The 20,583-nt window shown below is 34.2% G+C and overlaps 2 protein-coding genes across 7 annotated transcripts in view; one reads left to right on the forward strand and one right to left on the reverse strand.

Annotated features, from left to right (window-relative positions):
* Positions 1 to 1,514: 1,514 nt before the first annotated feature.
* Positions 1,515 to 20,583, reverse strand: part of TENT2 (terminal nucleotidyltransferase 2) — a 58,533-nt gene continuing 39,464 nt past the window's right edge. For all 6 annotated transcript variants that reach the window (XM_032625364.1, XM_032625361.1, XM_032625360.1 and 3 more), the window contains 4 exons: positions 15,294 to 15,430; positions 6,806 to 6,897; positions 4,532 to 4,611; positions 1,515 to 2,935 (listed from right to left, as the gene is read on the reverse strand). In XM_032625364.1, the coding sequence (XP_032481255.1) occupies positions 2,861 to 2,935; positions 4,532 to 4,611; positions 6,806 to 6,897; positions 15,294 to 15,430 (384 nt within the window). In that variant the 3' untranslated portion in view covers positions 1,515 to 2,860. The remainder of the gene's footprint in view (positions 2,936 to 4,531; positions 4,612 to 6,805; positions 6,898 to 15,293; positions 15,431 to 20,583) is intronic.
* Positions 15,437 to 19,732, forward strand: LOC116750569 (NHP2-like protein 1). The gene has a single exon (XM_032625365.1). It carries the CDS (start codon positions 17,021 to 17,023, stop codon positions 17,405 to 17,407), a length of 387 nt encoding a protein of 128 aa, XP_032481256.1. The 5' UTR covers positions 15,437 to 17,020; the 3' UTR covers positions 17,408 to 19,732.

Below are 20,583 nucleotides of genomic sequence, written 5' to 3' on the forward strand. Positions count from 1 at the left end.
GTTGGCTTTTGCATTAGTAATCCCAAGTGTCTGCTCATTAGGACAAAAAGGAATCAACTGCAGCTGTGGGATCTATTAAACACTAATCAAAACTACAGGTGGGCTTCCCTGGTGGCGCAGTGGTTGAGAGTCCGCCTGCCAATGCAGGGGACGTGCGTCCATGCCCTGGACTGGGAGGATTCCACATGCCGCGGAGCGGCTGGGCCCGTGAGCCATGGCCGCCGAGCCTGCGCATCCAGAGCCTGTGCTCCGCAACTGGAAAGGCCACAACAGTGAGAGGCCCGCGTATCTCACACACACACACAAAAAACTACAGGTATATTCCCTCCATTTAACTCAAAATTTCTTAGGAACACTAACTATAGTCAACAAGATTTGTGAAGATCTTAGCTCAAACCAATCCAAAATTTAGAACTGCAGTACCGATTGCACATTTTAAACTTTTTAACACTACTTTCCTGAGTAACAACATAAATAGAAATGGCCAGATCAATACAAATAGAAAAGAATGTATTATTCACAACACAATTAAATAATTCATATTGAAAATAATTTAAAAGCCTAAAAATTCTCTCAGGGCTTCCCTGGTGGCGAAGTGGTTGAGAGTCCGCCTGCCGATGAAGGGGACATGGGTTCGTGCCCCGGTCCGGGAAGATCCCACATGCTGCGGGGCGTCTGGGCCCGTGAGACATAGCCGCTGAGCCTGCACGTCTGGAGCCTGTGCTCTGCAACGGGAGAGGCCACAACAGTGAGAGGCCCGCGTACTGCAAAAAAAAAAAAAAAAATTCTCTCATATATTGACAGACCACTTATCCCTCATATTTAGCAGTCACAAAGTGCATAATCTTAGGTTTCAGTCTATTGATTTACAACTGGGTGTAAATTTATTAACTTCTTGATTATCTGTTATAGCGATATGGCTGAAAAGCAGCAGCAGTGAGATAGGGGGCCTGGTGGTCATTGATAGCTGAGAAAACAGTGGCATGAAGGAGTCCATAGTAAATTCTGGGGCTTTATTAGGAAATGTCATAATACTGTAGAGGCAGAATGCCCCAGACACTTACCCATGTCTGATAGCTACACAGTATTACTATGGAGTATTATGGCTATTATTTATTGTTTATAATTATTACCTGGAGTCATTACTAGAATATTAATTATACTCAACACATTCTGATAAAGAAGAGTTGCATAGTGTAAATTACATTTTAGGGAAATTTCCAAGAAAAAGAACTAGTATATAAAGCTTAATTGCTTCAAAAGCATTAATCATCAGTAAGCTGAAAAATTCACCTGTGTGGAAAGCTTCATTCCTAATAATGCCAGAGAAATAGGGTGTTGATGTGGCTAGTTGGCTTAAAGATGAATGAACTTGATTCCAAGATTCTCTGCATAATCTAAATAATTACACACAATAACTGGATTCAGTTCAGCTCCAGATGATAACTACAGCCTCAATCTCATCTCAGAAGTAAAGACTTTCACAGAAGAAAAAAAAAAGCAAAAAACACATCGACAATTTCCATATATAAACTTTATTCCATTTGATCATACAAAACTTTAAACTTAAAGAAAAAAATGAAAATATGCACCTTTTATGAGTCAAAAAGCAAAAGTCTTGTTAGCATTTGAATTGGTCTGCAAAAAAACCAAATACATTAGAGGTACAAACTGTGCTACAGCAGGTCTAAAAGAAGTTGTACACAGTCCTTTTGAAAAAGTTAAAACTGTTTTTAAGATTATTTATATTTAAATTTACAGGCACTGACCAATTTACAAATATTTACATAAACCAAAAACGACCTTAATAAACACTGTAGCATTTTTAGCAGCCACCACTATTTCTTCTTGTGGAAAAGATATCTTTACAAACATTAAGCTTTTATTTATAATAATGTTATGTCTTATCTAGAACATTTTATAGTGGCTTACTGCCTAAAAATTCCAGTTTAGATTACAATCCTATAATTATACACAGAAAAAACTCTGATAGTATCAATAGGATATAATCTCAACTTTGATCTTTCAGTTTCTGTTGCTTCATGTCACAGGAAAAATAAAAGCAGGAAAACGGGAAGTAAAACAAAAGTGCAAATTGCACTAAGCTATCATAAAGCACAGAGGACTTAACCTTTTCAAAATGTCTACACTGAACTGATTCTTGAAAACAATTCCCTAACTGCTGTACAATACAGAGTTAGTGCTCATATTATTACAGTGCAAAATGCAGTTGTTTCAACACAAAATTTAAAGCAATCACAAGTACACCAAAAGCATGTGAGGTACTAATGAAATGCTAATATCGACACAAAGCCTCAGTTTATCCTGATGAGTCAAGTGAGGACTTAAGGCAATTGTCCAGTATTTCATGCCTCTGCAGTGATTTCACTGAAATAAAAGATTTCATTTTGCTTCAAGTAACTGAATAACTGACTCGAATCTTCACTTCACTAGAACAGACTCAGGCAACAAACCATCTACCGAAGGTGATACTTTTAAGTATGTATACATCAGACCCTTTCCAACAGTCCACACATCTCTTCAGTATTAGTATGTGGTACAATTAATTACAGTTATAGCAAAAAACTTTTATTTGATAATTCTCAAAAAAATATTTTATTTGATCTCCTGAAAATTCATGCCATAATATTACTAATTATCAATGTAAACATTTTCAAAAATACATCTTTAAATCAAAGGGCTTTATTAGGAAATGTCATAATAAAATATGCATATATAAGTATGTCCTCTTAAGAATAAAACATGAAAACAAGAACAACAATTAAAAAGAAACCATGATGAAGGTTAACAAAATGCATTATGATGTTACTACTGTTCTTTATTAAGAAATAGAGGCCAGTTATCTTTTCAGGACAGCAGTTCTTAACGGTAGTATACTGTTCAAATCTCGTTTGTTTTTCAATCTGTGCCATGACTGGAAGAGAAAGAAAAATCATTCTTAAAACCTAAAATATATGTGGAACAAAAGGCTGAAAGGAGTGTTACTAGAATGTTAACAGTGATTTCTCAAGGCAGTAAAATTTGGGATGACTTTTTTCTGTCTGTGTTTTTATATCTCAAGTTTTTAACACAGTAAAAGTATTGTTTCTGTCATCAGAAAGATGTTATTTAAAAACTTTACACCTGTGTAGTTCCAATTCATTAATAAAGAAATGAGCACATAGGTGGTACAAAAAGATGCAACTGACAATATTAACATTTATTCACCGATTTAGATAATGTCATTTAAAACAGCAAAGTAATTAATACAAAACCTTTGGGTTTGAGAGGGTAAGGAAAGATTACTTCAATTATTTGATTGACTATTTTGTATCTAGAAAGCTCTTCCAATTAAAAACTGTATTTATGAAGAAAGAGAGAGTAAATCTATAATAAAGCACCTTATACAATACCTCTAGACAAGAAGAGTGAAAAGAATTTTTAAGAGAAAAAAGAAACTGAAATTCTTGTTCATAAGCTAAAAATCTGGCCCACTACCAAAAAATCTGGCTGCAGATCTTTGCAGTTTGTTCTTACTTCAGTTGTTCAACTGAGTAAAAGTACTGGTTTTATAGCTAAACAATCATAAATGAAAGCTCACCCATCAGTAAGAACAGCAATGTAGAAATGCTATTTTTGAGTTCTCAATTTAATCTGATAGAGAAAAACATTCCCTCTTGGATACTTGTTTTGCCCTACAGAATTCCATTTCATTTTAAATTTTCTATTCTGGTTGACAAACTGAGAGGGCCTAATTTGAAGGACAGCCTGTAAACATGATACACTTGCATTTTTAATAATCATCAAAATAAAGTCCACTTTGATGTCTTAGTAATGAAAAAATATGCCTCTAAAATGATCTTCACAAGTTCCTTGATCTTTTTATTCTATGAAGTATTCTCTCCTATATGTCTCATAATATTACTACACATATTTCTATCAATGTGTTTCTACTCTGTATTGTTGAATAACTTGAAGCTAGGAATCAAACCTAGCAAAATCACTGATGAAAAAATTCATACTGTGGACTAGAGAGCTAAGGAATAAACTACAGTTTACATATATATGACTTTATATATACAAAATGTGTGTGCACACAAACACATACATTTTGTTTAACTTCTCAGAATATAAACAAAGATAAAATGGAGCTCTAGTTCCTTGTTACAGGGGGTATATAGAAGAAAAATATGGAACAGACGTGGCTTTCTTCTAAGGCTATATTTCTTCCCCAATATTTTAAGGAGGGAAAGGAGTTCTTTAGGTTTTATTCATTCATTTTGAGAGCTTAATAAGCTCACTGTGAAAATGCTTATTTCCACAAAGTGAAAGCCATGTGAGTAAAAGCGGAGTCAGATCTCTCTGAAGGAGTATTTCTAAATTCAAGTAATAAATTCCCTATTGTGCCACATTAATTGCTTCACAACACAGGAACCAGAGCTGTTCTTTCCTATTACCTATATGTTTTTTTTAATTTTCAAAGCACACTAGTGCACTAATGCTTCTAGAGTTAATCTGATGCATTGTTTACCTTTAAAAATTGATCCTTGATCATGTCAAACTTCTGCTTTTCATGCACAGCTCTGGCTGTATTTGTTCCATCAAAAGGTTCTACAATGTTAAATGCACATATAAACAAGAAATTATTAAAATGAGAACTTCAGTTTTTTATTTGGTTGAATTATATGAAATTGCCAATATTTGACAGTTTCTGACCTACACAGTAGCAATTGCATGTGGTTTAGCCTAACATCAGATTTATGTGTATAATAAATAGTTTTATAATAGCTATGAGCTGTCTAACAAGGTAGATAAAATTCAAGTGAGAAGATGTCTAAAAGTGAAGTAAAAGCATAGGTATATTAAGTCTAAATCATAAAAATAGGTAAGATTTCTGAAGAATCATAGAGTCAAGAACCTACTGTGAGGTACTTCCCTGGTGGTGCAGTGGTTAAGAATCCGCCTGCCAATGCAGGGGACACAGGTTCGAGCCCTGGTCTGGGAAGATCCCATATGCCACAGAGCAGCTAGGCCTGTGTGCCACAACTACTGAGCCTGTGCTCTAGAGCCCACAAGCCACAACTACTGAAGCCCATGCGCGTAGAGCCTGTGCTCCGCAGCAAGAGAAGCCACCGCAATGAGAAGCCCATGCACTGCAACGAAGAGTAGCCCCCGCTCGTCACAACTAGAGGAAGCCCGCACACAGCAATGAAGACCCAAGGCAGCCATAAATAAATAAATAATAAAAAAACCCACTGATTTGTCTAGTAGGAGAAAGGTCAATGCCTTTGAAAGTAGAGGTTTAATACCAGGGAGGATGGAAGACAGTGCAGAGAATTATGGTGTGACTAAATGGCTTAAAAAAAATGCAATGAGAACGGTAACTTGTATTAGAAATTTGGCAGTGAAAGACAGAAAAACAGGATAGAGAGAAAAGTGGACAAGACAGGAAGGGAACAAAATAAGAGATTTTATGTGTGTGTCTCCAATATTACTTTCCATGTCTCTACCCTCACCCCACTCACCCTTCACCCACAAAATAAGAGAGAAGAGTTCATATATAGAGACAAAGAAACTGATTCTATATAAGAGAATAAGGAAACTGAAGATAATAGTGAGAAAAGAAGGATAACTAAAGGCATCAGGAGTGAGATGGGAGCTGAAATAATGCCAGCAGTAGGTTAAAATTACTAGAGTTGAAGAATTTTGGCATAAAAAAAGTACTCAGAAAAGCCAGTAGGATCAAGTCAAGAGAGTATTTTTCAAGGATGAGAAGACCTATGTATGCTGTAAAGCTGAAAGAGAGACACTAGCGAGAAAGAGAATGAAGTTGCTAGAATGAGGGGAAAGACCTCAAAAAAGGTGTGAAAGAATAGGAAATTTGATGGAGATGTTAATTTTAGATTTGTCATATAATCTAATCAGGCACGTAATTTTAAAAACTCCTTTTGCTTATTTTTTTGTTGCTCAGAAAGGCTATTTCAAAAAACTTTATTGTCACAGTACTTTTCAAAATAAAGTAACGCCATATGCCAAACTATCAGATCACAGTGCGTAGCACTTTACAACTGTACTTAATATTCAAAAGAACCAAGTAACTAAAATAACATACACACGCTGTGCAATTTAGCAAATGAAGCAGCAAAGCAGGAGATTCAATTTCACATTTATAAGCTCTTAAGATGTTGCATTATAATTCAAGATTAAAATACTCTAAATTTGATGTTTTCCTGCAAATGCCAAATCTCAACCCTTTATGTTACCTCAAGATTTACAAAAGTCATCAACTTGGCATCTGTGAGAACAATATTGCCTCTTGAAGTCAGTTTCCACTGACTTAAAGAAATATTCAATTACATGTAAATTAATTTTAGAGAACAGACTATCTGCAGGCCATTTAATTTTTAAAGGAAAATCAATTTAATATTCATAAAAATCTAGCTTGTATTAATTATCAATATTTAAGTATAAAAGAACTAATTCTATTTCAAAGAATCATTTTCTTCTACCTGTAAGTCATGAAACTAAATTTCAACCAACTACAAGCATGAGAGGTGCGTGAAGACTGCTCAAATCCTACTGACTGGAAAGATTCGACACCTAAATTCGTGTTTATTATTTTACAACTAAAGAATTTTAAATTATTTTTTTAATTAAAATCTTACGATTAAAAGACTTATAAACCACTTCAGAACATAAATGTATTCCTTTTAGATGAAATATAAGCTGAAAGTATTCAAGTTAATTCTCTCAGTACCATGATGATAGTTGGATAGGAAATAGAGAGTAGTTGTGGGAAAGCTACCTTCTACACAGATGTATTTATTTCTCCACTCAATACCATCAGGCCTGGGAATGGCTTTGGCTTCACGAACTGAAATCATTTGACTGTTCCAGCTATCAAAAGAAAAACATTAATCATGTTAACTATTTTCTTAACTTCCCTTTTATTATTTTTATTATATCAGTAGTTAAGCCTACTCTGATCTCATAGAACTGGAATTTGCTTCAACCCTCTGCACCTCGATCCCCATTTCCCCTTCTCTACTTTGTTTGTCTCCACAGCACTTACATTCTAACAATTTGCTTATTTATTATGTTATTGTGTGTCTCCCCTAAATAGAATGAAAGCTCCAAGATGCTGAGCTATTTGTGTATTTTTTTTTTTTACTCTTCACCTAGTTGCTTAGTATAAACTAGGTATTCAATACATATTTTTTGAATAAATGAAGTAATATGAAAAATAAAATGTAAGTAAGCAAAAAAACTATGTTCCTTGTTAACACCCCAGTAAGAATTTTTTATTTGGTAAGAGAGAGGTAATCTTCTTGTGTTGTTTTCTGGCATCATTAAATAATTTCTGTTCAGGTGCACCTCTACCGATATGATTTATGGTAGAAAAATTTTTAATTTTCCAGTAGAAGCAAGAAGATGCTGTTTTAAGAAAAAAAAATACTCTATGAAAACATACCATTATTGCTGTATATCAGATGTAGATGTTAACAGTGAAGTTTTATTCAAGTAAAACAATTTTATCAGCATGCTTGAAGGTAAACTGTCCCGTCTTTAGTATATCCTAACCTTACACTGTTCTTTTAAATTTATAACAATTTTGTACAAGTTCAAATTATAATAATTTTATACAAGCACAATTTTCCTTTTTTCAAAAACATTTTAAAAACACATAACCACTCAGCTTGTATTCAATAGAAAAATGAGTTTGGGGTATAGCTGATATCTTTTTTTTCAGCTGTATTTAGCTTTCCCCATCATTTCAGTAGGAGAAAGACCATGGTTTGGGACATTCCAAATGTAACACTTGTCCTACTCTGTCTCTATTTATTAGAGAATCCATAAGGATATAATCGTGGGTCCAGTATGGCATTTGTTTCTGGAAAATTGACTAATTTCTATGTAAAACATGCAAGAAAATATTGCATCTTGTGAAGTTTGATAACTGAAAAGAATCCTCAAAGTATGATTTTCTATTTTTTCTTACCAAGAATACAGTTTAGAAATAGTTTGCAAAGACAGCTTTAAGTTCTTTAAAAATATATATCAGAATTTATGTTTTTTAAAAATAAGTGGGTTGTCAAAAAGAAATACTTAGGATTGGTTACAGTAAGATGTTTTAGATCCTTCATGTGCAGCAGCTCTGTTAGTTTGGACTCCAAACAGAAAAGAAGTACACTGCTCTACTGGTCCAAGTGTGTTACCAAAATTTTCTTAAAAATAACAATGTAAAGGGGAGAGTTATATAACCACATTGCTGTCCCACACAAAATTACAGTAGAATTACACTTTGTGCTACTTCACTTTATACCGCATAAGACAAATTTCACTAATAAAATGAACTTTTTCCTGAGACTACTTGTTTCTAACTTCAACTTATAGGACAGTGGAATCTGCAGTAGAATTAAAATAGGAAATATTATGTTAAAAGGGGTTGGACTGATTTTTTTCTCTCAGACAAGTTTAAAATATTGAAATACTGTATCCTGCTGTTAAACTAAAACTTTTACTTTCTTAAATCAAAGGAACTCTCTTCACCACTATATTTCTATTAAATCTAATCCTGAATTTATATTACATGCCAGTATTTGATTCTAAACTGGATCACAGAAACATATGTGACACATCCATATTCACTTTTTCATCACTAACCAGATAGTGTTTAATCTTCAACCTATAAACAATCCAAACAATTCAGTTATTTAAATGACTGTATCATTTGAAGTACTTCATAGAGGAATTAAAAAAGAATATTTGAACCACTACTATTTGGACTGATTCAATCTACTGCATTTTTGAAGAACTTTCAAATATTTGAAATTATTAAATATTTCAAATCATAAACATGATACATAACTTGTATACTACTTTTAATCTTAGAGGTGAATTTAAATGTAGAATTCAAATGGTAATTTAGAAATATTTTCCCTACACATTTCCTTCTTTAAAACAGGCTCTAAACTAAGCCTTTTATCATACCATATTTCTCTACCATAATTTGCTTGCCATGTGAAAATCTGTCATTGTCACTCAATAATTAAAGTATAAAATAAGATACAATCTATAAAAGAGGGATGTTTCAGAAAAGACTAGAACAACAGATATGGGGCTTAATCTAAAACAGATCTGATAATGTATGATAATCTTTTGAATATAAAACAGATTTCTGACTATATTGGTAAGATGCTTGCTTTTTTTCTTCAGTAATGATAATGAGCTGGTACTCATTTATTAATTCTCTTCTAGCCATTCTTTTTGTGACAAAGTATTTTGAGACAACTGATTAAATTGGAAATGCAGACTTCAACAACATTACAAAGAAAAATTTAAGTCTAATAAAGACAAAATTATGTGTCTGATACCACATGGCTGCATATATGCTAAGACTAGTCAAAGTAAGTGAAAAAATTGTATATTTTTATTCTATTACTAAGGGCTGGGAAGCAAATAATCAAACAAACACTTTGTTAGGGATTCCAAATCTTGTAAACAGAGAAAAAGCTTGACTCTAATCCTGGAGTTTTGTTTTGTTTTGACTGGCTCCTCTTCTGCCTGACCCTTTAAATGCTGGTGTCTATCAGGACTTTGTCTTTTTCAATCTTTTTCAAATGCTAGAGCACCCATCCGGGCTTCAGTACTCTGATGTTTCTTTCCCAAATCTTCTTCTCCAGCTACTAAGCCCCACGCCAAAATTTACAAGTAACTATTGGAAACTGCCACCTAGATATCATGTAGGCAACACTGTGACCATTTTCAAGACTGAATTTAATATGTCCTGTCCATGGTCAATTATTAAAATCACTCCCTTGCATATCCCTCAACTCTCTTACCTGCTCTTGCTGCACTGAACTTACTTGGCTGATACAACTATAATTAAATCTTTGTTTACTCCAATCCTTTCCCAAGCAGCTAAACAGCGCTAGAGAAAAAATACAACCATATTGACCTTTCCGTTTATGATCACTTTAAATTCATGATGACTTAGCTCAAAATGATCCTAAATGCCACTACCCACCAATCATACTATATTTCCATAGTTAATTCACTCCTTTACTCTTCTACGTGACAATTCATACCTTCTCCTCACTTCTCAAATCTACTCCCTCACAATCCTTCCTGGCTGATGTCCATGCTTCATTTCACTAAAAAAACGAAAACAATCAAAAAGATAGTTTCCTCTAGCTCTCACCACATCAACCTGCATTTGTCTGTATCTATATATTCTTTTTTTCCTCATTATTATTAATGAATTGTCAGCGCTTCTCTTCCACTTGTGCTCTAGATTCCAATCCTTCTCTACTCATTCCAATCCTTCTCTACTCAAACAAGTAGACTGTTCAACGATTTACTACAATTTTTCTGGTATCACCAATTTTGCCATAAAGATGGCAAAATTTCTTTCTAAAAACAAAATCTCAACCCTGCTTAATTCTCCAATTTCTACCCCACTTTTTCTGCTCCCTTTACAAGTATGTAAATTTCCCTAGAGTTAGCTATACTACCTAAATCCTCCCCTCCTCTTCTCTCTTTAGCTCACACCAATGACACTTTTTTTTTTTGATAGGGAAGAAGTGGATTTATTTAGAGAGAAACACACTGCACAGAGAGAGTGTGGGCCATCCCAGAAGGCGAGACTGGGCTTGGGAGAAACACACTCCACAGAGTATGGGCCATCTCAGAAGGTGAGAAAGGCCACAGTGACGCTTTTTATCCACTGCTCCTGTCAAGGGTCCAGTAGCCTCCACATGGACAGATGCTTCAATGGTCAGCTTTTAGTTCTCATCTTGTACTTGATCTATCAAAAAATGTGATGCACATAATCACTCCCTCCTCCTCAAAACATTTTTCCCCGTTGGATTCCAAGACACCACATTCTATTGGCTTTCCTCCTTTCTCAATGATTCTTCCTTTTTTGATTACTATATATTAGTTCCTTCTCATACCTAATCTTTTTATTTCATCTCTGTATTGACATTTTTCAAAGGGAAAAATGAAAAGCATAAAACTTAAAAGCAGTGCAACAGTGGTTAATATTTTGCCACATTTGCTTGTGTGTGTGTGTATATGTGTATGTTTTGAACTGACCCTTTTGTTAAGCTGCAGACAGAGTGAAACTTCATTTCTTTATCCTTTGGCATATATCTAAGAATAAGGCTATTCTCTTTCGTAATACCAACAGCATCAAGAAATTAATGTAACTCAAATGCCTTTTATAATTTTTCCACCCACTCTACAATCAGATTGTAATCCAGGTTCATCCATTGTATTTGATTGTTCCATCTCTTTAATCTGGAAATGTCCCCTCCACTTTTTTTTTTTTTAAGATATTGACTTTTTGAGAGACTAGGCCAATTGTTTCACAGAATATCTACATTCTGAATTTGTCTTTCTCTCTTCACTGTCATTTAAAACACTCTTGTATCTTCTGTATTTCCTGTATCCCTCTTAACACTGGAGTACCTAAGGGTTTAGTCTTTGGACTGAACCTTTTCTATCTATATTCCCTTGGTTTTCTCAAAAAGTTTCCTAGCATTAAATACCATCTACCTGCTGACAACTCCCAAATATAAAGCTCTAACTGTGACCTCACTCCTGAACTCTAGAGTTGTATATCCAACTCTACTCAGTATCTCTACTTGAATATTTTGTGGGTATTTCAACCTTAAAATGTTCAAAATCAGTAATGTTCCTCCCTTGTCTTCCGCATCACACCTAATGGCAACTCCACCTTTGCAGTTGCTCAGGCCAAAATCTTAGAAGCCATTCTTGGCTCCTCACTTTCTCTTAGGTCACATCTAATCTATGGCAAATCAAAATGTAAGTGGAATCTGACCACTTCTCATCCACTTCCACTGCAACCACCTTTACCCAAGCTACATGACTTCTCTCAGATTACTACAACACCTTTCTAAACAGTCTCCTTGCTTCTGCCTTCGGCTCCCCCTTCAGTCTATTCTTATCCACCAACCAGGATGAGCATGTTATAAACTAAATCAGATCACGCAATTTCTCTACTGAAATCCCTCCAGTGGTTTCCCATTTTACCCAGAGGAAAAGCCAAAGTCATCAAAACTAACCACAAGACCCTACATGACATGGACTTCCTTAACTCTCAGACATCATTGACTTCTACACTCTCTTCCAGTCACACTGGCCTCTTTGCTGTTCCTTGAACATGTTAGGCAAACCTCCACCTCAGGGTCTTTGCAGTTGTTTTTCCTTCTGTTTGGAAAGCTCTTCTCCCATATAGACACATAACTCACACCTTCCTCTCCGTTGGGTCTTTATTTCAAAGGTCACCTTTTCGGTGAGACTGTCTTACCACGCTAGGTATTAAACGGCAATACAGGTATTAAAATTGCAACAACTACACACACCAGAATATCCTTTCTTGCTTTTGCTTTATTTTTCTCTACTTACCACCATCTAACATACTGTACATTTTATTTGTTTACTGTCTATCTCTCCATACTACAAGATAAGCTCCATAAAGACACTTTTGTTAACTGCTATATCCCCAGTGCATAGAAAATAGCTTGGTATAGAGTAGGCATTCAATGATTTATTGATGAAATAAAATGAGGAAAAAATAGTAAGAAAGGAGATAGAAAAATTGTCCTTTGTATTTCCTTTTTCAAAAAATGTATGTATTTAAGTATACAGGTATGTATTTTTAATTCAACAGATAAACTAGCAGTAATGACATGTGATTGGGCATCCAGAAAATAAAGAGAATTATAAAACAGATAGCTTTTAAGGTTCCTAGACTCTCCAGTAGCTATGAGTCTGTAAGATATTTAGAATTTAAAATTTTCTTTTCTTTTCTTTTTTGTTGTTTTGCTAAGTTACAAAGTGATTAAATTCTGACTGTATGTTTTTCTAGACTCCTGAACCACCTGATCCTTTTTTTTCCTATTTTGTTAGTTCCTCGTTCCTAGGTACATTTCTAGAAAGCTGGCTTCATTTTAAGAATTTTCAGCAGCAAGGTTTAAGGAGAAAGCTGCGAGTGAAGTAGGTAAGAAAATCTTTTTAATGGTAATTTTAAATGGCCATATAAAATTTCTGCACCATTCATACCAGGTACTCAAGCATCCTTTCACAGGCACTTAATCCTTTGTCTTCAAGTAAAGGGAATTTTTTAATAGTATCTCAAAGTTCAGAAAACATCCTTACAAATGCTTCTAATGGCTGCCAGAATTCTTCTGCACAGCACCTAGTTCATTACCATGACTACACTCTTGGCTATGCTCCCTACAGTCAAATTTCTGAAAATATCTGGTATGAAACAACAATGCACTATATGATGAAACAGTAGGTGAAGATGTCACCTAAATCATGTAGCATCATAACAAGTGCGTCCAAAAGTTCAGAACCTCTTAGCCAGATTCATTTGGCACAGCAAGCTAGTTTCTGTTAATACTAAACTAACATACAAACCTGCACATCTACCATTTTGTTTCAGTCCAACAAAGCAGATGATTTTCAAAGTATTTCTCTAGATGCTCTAATCCTAAACTCTACATGGCAGAAAAGTATCTTTCTTCTATGAACTTCCCCCAATATCTATTTTACATGACACAACAGATGATGCCAATACAGTCTAACAACTAAGAATGTGGTTTTAGTCACCTGAATTTGAATCCCAGTTCTCTGGCTATCTAACTGTATCGTTACGGGCAAGTTTCAAGTTCACAAATTCTCGAAGTTTGAAAGGGGTTATTGTGAGAATTAAATGAGATAATACATGGGATTCACTCGGCATACTGCAGGACACTAGGTAAACATTCACGAAACATTAGCTATTATCATTTCAACATCTTAAAAAATCTTAACTCTAGAATAACCTTTATATTCTCTTATGTCCCATGTCTCATACAGTCTTAAATCTTTCCTCATCTTTATACAGATGAAAGCTCCTTCCTTTTTATCTTTGTTGCCTAGACTTACATTCAGGTCCTGGTCATTTTTAACCTGGATTATTATAACTTCATTCTTCTTGAACCACTTTTCTTCAGCACTTTTCTTACTCCTTTTGTTAACCTAATTCAGTAATTTCTAAGTCACCTTGAAGATCTCTGACTCATATCCATAATCTTACTTTCTGCTTCAAAATTATTTACCTATAGCAAGTATTTTTCAAGTACCACTACCTGGCATTGGGCTAGGTAATGGAGACACAACCATAAACAAAACAGGCAGTCTGACAGAAACTTTACTTGGAGAAATGTAAAGAACACTTCTTCCTTCAGCTCCTATGTTTCAAATCATCTTATATGAGTCAAGTTTCTTTAAAACTCCTGTATGATAGCAGATAATATCAACATTTCAGTAAAGTATCATAGTTAAGAGAGTGAATTTTGCAGTCAAAACTATCTGAAGTATTCCCCTTACTACCTGTGTGATCTTTGGGCCAGTTTCCTCACCTCTCTATATGCCTCACTGGTAAAATGGGCATAAAATAATACCAACTCATTTGGCTATTATGTAAACTAATGAGATAATACATATAATCTGCTTAGAACAGTTCTTCCCACCAAGTAATAGCAATTTATTAGGCTTACTATTATTGTTCCCCTCTCCAAACCTCTTCAAACTGGCACCCTATGGTCACTGTACCCTCCTCCTCTAACTGTACAACTTCTAAGTTCTCTCATTCATTCTCTCCTTCAAGCTTTTCCAAATTGATCAGAAGAGCTGCAAACAACCCCTAATCCCACTCTATCTGGACTAAAAACTCCTGTAAGAACTTTCAGTTATGGCCAGCCTGACTGTACACTTTACTGTTTCATGTTTATGTATCACCCTCACCAAAAAAAAAAAAAAAAAAAAAAAAAAAAGGAAAAGGAGTAGTCCTTGATTTGTATATCATACAAACACAACTATTTATTCAGATATTAAGTAGAACTTTTTCCAAGTTTGTTTTAGCTGTGTTTTTTATTACAAATTTTAAGTTCCTGGAAAATAGATGTTCCATACTATACAGCACCTACACAGGACCAACACAAACATTTATTCAGGCCCTACAGTGGAAAGAGGTGGCTAAATATATAATGGGATCACTACTGAAATCAACTAAAACTGGGCTATTGAACTATAATTTTTTTTATTAGCTAGAAACAGGAAAGCTATTTAGTTTCTAGTAATTATTAGATATTAAATTTTATAAACTACACATTTTTGGAGTAGTTTACAACACTGAAATTGATAAACACAGTTTATGACCCAATTTGTAGCATTCACTTATTTACAAACGAATAAACACAATTTGAAATTTCACTTACTCAAATTCTGTAGCATAATATTTAAGAAAGCCCAGTAAGAGGTCTCCAAGATTTGATTCATTCTTTGAGAGGTAAGGAGGAACATTACACGGAGCTTGATGTACAAGGTGCAGCTGTATAGCAGGACTAAAAGATTCCTATCAAAAAGAAAAAGGGAAAAATGTGAGGCCATTTAAAAACACACCAAAAAACTTTATAAATCCTAACATAAGGCTGTCTGAAGAAGAGAGAATTTTCTTTATGTTGGCAATTTGGAAATCTGAAGATTTTCTTCCAGTAAAGGTTTCACCAATGTTTGGAGTAGGCCAGAAAGGACCTGAAAAACTAAGATATTCTAACCCTGACTGAGGTATATCACTCAGTTAACCAAATGAATTCCTATGGTAGCAAAAGATTTTCTAATTCATAAATAAAACCTTACTGTACATACCAAGATTCCATCCAATAATATTTAGATTTCTTTATAAATGTATATCCTTCTTAATTATTTCTATAAAGAGCAGTTGTACTTTCTGAAGTGTATCAAGGACAAGATGAGAGCTTTCTCCAACTGTCACTTAAAATTTCTCTCAAAGGTCATATAAGTAATTTTAATACATAAATAGTACTTACACTGATTTTAAGATTTTTTGAAATTTTATTTCATTTTGTATTTTGTATCTTAGAGGGAACAGAAATAATGATGTTCAACATGAATTGAACTTGCAAAGACAAAGAAGGCAGGGAAAAGAAGAAAGATAGGAAACATACCAGCAAGCAATTTACTTTTAGCACAATATGCATAAAGGAGGATATCATCTGCTTGCAATCCAGGCTCAAACAAGATACTTATTAGAAAGAATACTAATGAGTACTTATTCTTTTTGCCTATGGTATGCCATTCATTTTCATATCTGATCTTTCCTCTATTAGTTGCAAGTTATGGCTCTAAAATAAACTAAATGAACTATAGAAATTCTCGAATAATACATATCCATTACATTAGAAAATACTCTTTCTCAGGTAATTTTCACAGTGCCCTCAAGAAAGGTTTTCTATATTCCCCTTTGCCATCAGAAAAGAAAGATTTAAAAAACAAACAAAAAAACCCAATTGGTTAAGACAGCAGAATGACAACTACACTTAAGGTTCTCAACTACCCAACAGATCAACTTTGGGTTTATAGATATTAATTCAATTAGTAATATCTGAATAACTCCAATATTTAAAAAAATAGAGGGTCCCCAAATAACTAAGTGGTAATACTGAGAAATAGGGTAGTGCATCTATTTAATGATAGTCCGCAAAAAACATCAGTAAAAACAAAGAGCAAGAAAATAAAAATATATTCTCTCCCTGCCCCATTACCTATAATTCTATCAACAATTTTTAACTACCAAGAAGTGATTATCTTTCTGTCAGAAGAAAAATTCTACTCCAACCACAACTCACAAAGTTGGCATTCCTAAATGTGGGGCTTCCCTTACACTTCTAACAGATTTATTATTACATTATATGACTCAAGTAGAAATCTTTTTTGTCTCTAGGACAAGGGGGACTAGGAGAGAAGCACTAATTTGTAATAAAGAGTAAAGGCAGAAGGAAGAGCAGGTTTCTTACTTGTCTTGCTCTTACTTGTTAAGTGTAAAATTGGACTTAGGATAACATTATTTAAAACTGTAAAACCGGCTCCAGCTCTGACATCGCCTGTGCTCCTTGAGGAGTGACGATACCATGGAACCGGAGCCATGACTGAGGCTGATGTAAATCTGAAAGCCTACCCTCTTGCAGATGCCGACCTCACCAAGAAACTATTGGACCTCGTTCAGCAGTCATGTAACTACAAGCAGCTTCACAAAGGAGCCAATGAGGCCACCAAAACCCTCAAGAGAGGCATCTCTGAGTTCATCGTGATGGCTGCAGACACCGAGCCCCTGGAGATCATCTTGCACCTCCCACTGCTGTGTGAGGACAAGAATGTGCCCTACGTGTTTGTGCGCTCCAAGCAGGCCCTGGGGCGAGCCGGTGGGGTCTCCAGGCCTGTCATCGCCTGTTCTGTCACCATCAAAGAAGGCTCACAACTGAAGCAGCAGATCCAGTCCATCCAGCAGTCCACTGAAAGGTTCTTAGTCTAAACAGGTGGCCTCTGCCACACTCCCTGCTGACTCCTACCACAGGGGTTATGTATCATTTGTCTGTTAGCATATAGTATTTTGAGCTACCTTCTGTTGTTATAAAATATTGTAGTGCTCAAAAAAAACTATAAAATTTAATATTCTCTAGGGAATTAAACAAAAATGGTGTAAGTTCAAATGACAGGGAAAAGAAAAGTGGGTCACTGTTTAATAGTTTCTGCTCTGAAGGCGTCTTATTTTGATTTCTAGCACCTAGCACAATAAGCATTCAACTTATGAAATGATGCTGAGACAGAGCAACCATTTTCTTACCTGAAGTTTAAAACTGTTTGAACCCCCTTTAAAATTTTTATTTTGTTCAATAATTTAAAGAAACATATCAGTAATTGTGAGATTAAAACTACAGAGTTGTGAGACCTACTATATTAAAATGCTGAAGGACCTTGAACCAACAGTTTGGCCAGTGTTCTCTTAGCTTCACTGTTCTTTTTCAAGGTCATATATAAAAAGGGCTATGTCATACCTATTGAGGGAGAACTGAAGGAGAAATCCAAGAAAACAAACAAACAAACAAACAAAAAATAGGATCCAACTAAAAGAAGCTACAAGTAAATAGGGATTCTATTTAACCTTAAGTAATCCCCATTTTTGGTAATCATTCATATTACAGAAAGATTTTCTGCTTTAAGAAAAATTTCATTGAAGAATTTTTTTAAAAGGACCTCCCCAACTGCATTTATGTATTGAAGAACAATATATGTTACTTCAGATAGGATGAAGGCACGTAAGCAGCAATCCAAAAGCCAAAGAAATAAAAGCAGCCTTTAAAATTACAATCTAAATCCAGAGAAAAACAATTTAACCAATACAATATAACATCTATTTCTTAAAGCATTTTTTCCTTTGGATTATTGATATTTACTGTTTTTTTTTAACTTAGGGAAGATATCTCTATTATTTTTTAAGGTTATATCTTATTTTGGGCTTCTGATATCCAGATATGTAATAACTAAATCCTGAAAACATTTTCCATATGATATTTAAATGCTGAAGACACATATCTTCCATTTTCTCTTCACAATGCCAAGTTAAGAAAAATTTAAATAATCTCTTGAAAAACATTTGAAAAGTCTCACTGTTTTTGCCCATATAATTGCCTAGCAAAACACCTTTTGCCAGATTCCATGATCTTTTGAAGCTGTGTCATCATATCTTACTTTACCTTCAAAGTTTGAAAATTTGGATAATTAAACACTTTCTGGACTAAATTAGACTGGCTGAACATTTACTTGGTAACTGTTCTTTAAAATGATGTATAGCTTAAATGAAGGATGACTGTTTTCCATTTCTAGGCAAAGAAATTTAAGTTGCACAATTTTCTAACAATATGAATTTTTAAAGCCTAGAAACGTTGAGGAAGATCTCAAAGAAAAGGATAACTGATATGGAGCATTTAAGTGGAGTTTTACCTATATAGAGAAAGAACTAAATGATACATTGAAGTTCTACCAAGACTTCTTAATTTTATGCAGCTCACCACTAATCTAGTGATGTACATTAAAGACTGATCATTAAATTGCCTTTAAACTATATCTGATATGAATGAGATCTGTAAAGTTTTGAAAGGAATGTAAGTATTTAACACAAAGTAGAAGTACTATTATGAAGTGGTTAAGAGCATGAGCTCTGGAGTCAGACCTAGGTTTGCAACCTTGTTCTTCTACAGCTATGTGAACTTAACCAAGTTATCTAGCTTTCCAAAGGTTAATCTCCTTCATCCATAATATATGGAAAGTAACAGTATTCATAGGGTTGTTATACAAATTAAATGATACAATGTATGGAAAGCATAGTAGCAATATTATCAATTTATTAATTATTCAGTATATGCGAGGCATGATGATTATTTTAACTATACATTTACAACACAGTATGTGGTTACCTCCTGCAACTTTCAATGCATTATTGTGGAATTATCTTTGGCTTCTGAGAATAGGAAGATACCACTAGGGAAGGAAACAAATATAAGTTGTCTTGATAAATCTACCTAGCATAAATCTAGGTGAATCTCATAATATGCTTGCATTAAAATAAAGATCCCTTCATACGCCTAATCTGAGTTTATATATTTAAACCTTCTCAACTTCATTTCTTTAACTCAACAGTAAACACTCTGTCCTCTAACATTTATGTTGCTTTTTCAGTCAATAGTTAAGTAGTAATAATCAATAATGCTATATATCATGATATAGTTGATAAAGATGTTTATAATCTTTCATCTTTTCCTTTCATAATTTAATAACAACTGAATTGTAACACCATAGCAATTTTTTAATTGAAAGTTTGTTACTGTAAAGTTTTAAATCATTCTCAAACTTTTTTATCAAGCTGAAATTTTGTCATATCAGTTTTTCTTAAAGGTATATAAATATATCTGTATAGCAACAATCAGATATATACAAATAAAATGTAGTAAGCAATGCAAATTAGATGAAATGGTATCTTAGTGACTACTACTATCATTTTGCCTTTCCATAGGCAGCACAGTCTAATGGAAAGAATACCAGTTGCTGCATCCATAAGTTGTGACTAAACAGCCTGGATCAATCATGTAATCTTTCTAACATTCAACTGTGAAACAAGGGGAGTACTTTAGAAGTTTATTTGCTTAGGAATGAAGATACTGTATATAAAATTTATATGTGCTGATATAAAATAGATACTAAATAAATGATAGTTACTGTTAGTAATAAGAAACAAGCTAATTTGCTTGTTCCATCAGATGGCCCACTGAAAAAAGCGCTCCACTGATCAGTTTACAGGTTTCATACAAAACAAAAAAACCTGCTAAGAAGGGGTATTAAGTCCTTATCCATGTAAGTATCAATCTTATAGTAAAGATAATGTGGTTTAAATATTTATGACAATGTAAGCACACATGAAAGCAAATTAAGACATTCTTAAGTCTAGTAGGGCTTGCTATTAGTACTTTTTAAAGCCTTGGGGCTGGGCAGGTATTAAATCTATTTCCTGGTTACAGGTGTAGAAATAAGATTATTAGCAAAACCGGGTGGAGAATATAGGCTTAGAGGTAGTACATGTGAACAGAAATCAGGACCCTGTCATGGGAGAAAGCTAGGTGATTAGAAAAATGAAACACAAAAGTAAAAATGAGG

This window comes from Phocoena sinus, chromosome 3 (assembly GCF_008692025.1).
Source record: "Phocoena sinus isolate mPhoSin1 chromosome 3, mPhoSin1.pri, whole genome shotgun sequence".
Classification (NCBI taxonomy): Eukaryota; Metazoa; Chordata; class Mammalia; order Artiodactyla; family Phocoenidae; genus Phocoena; species Phocoena sinus.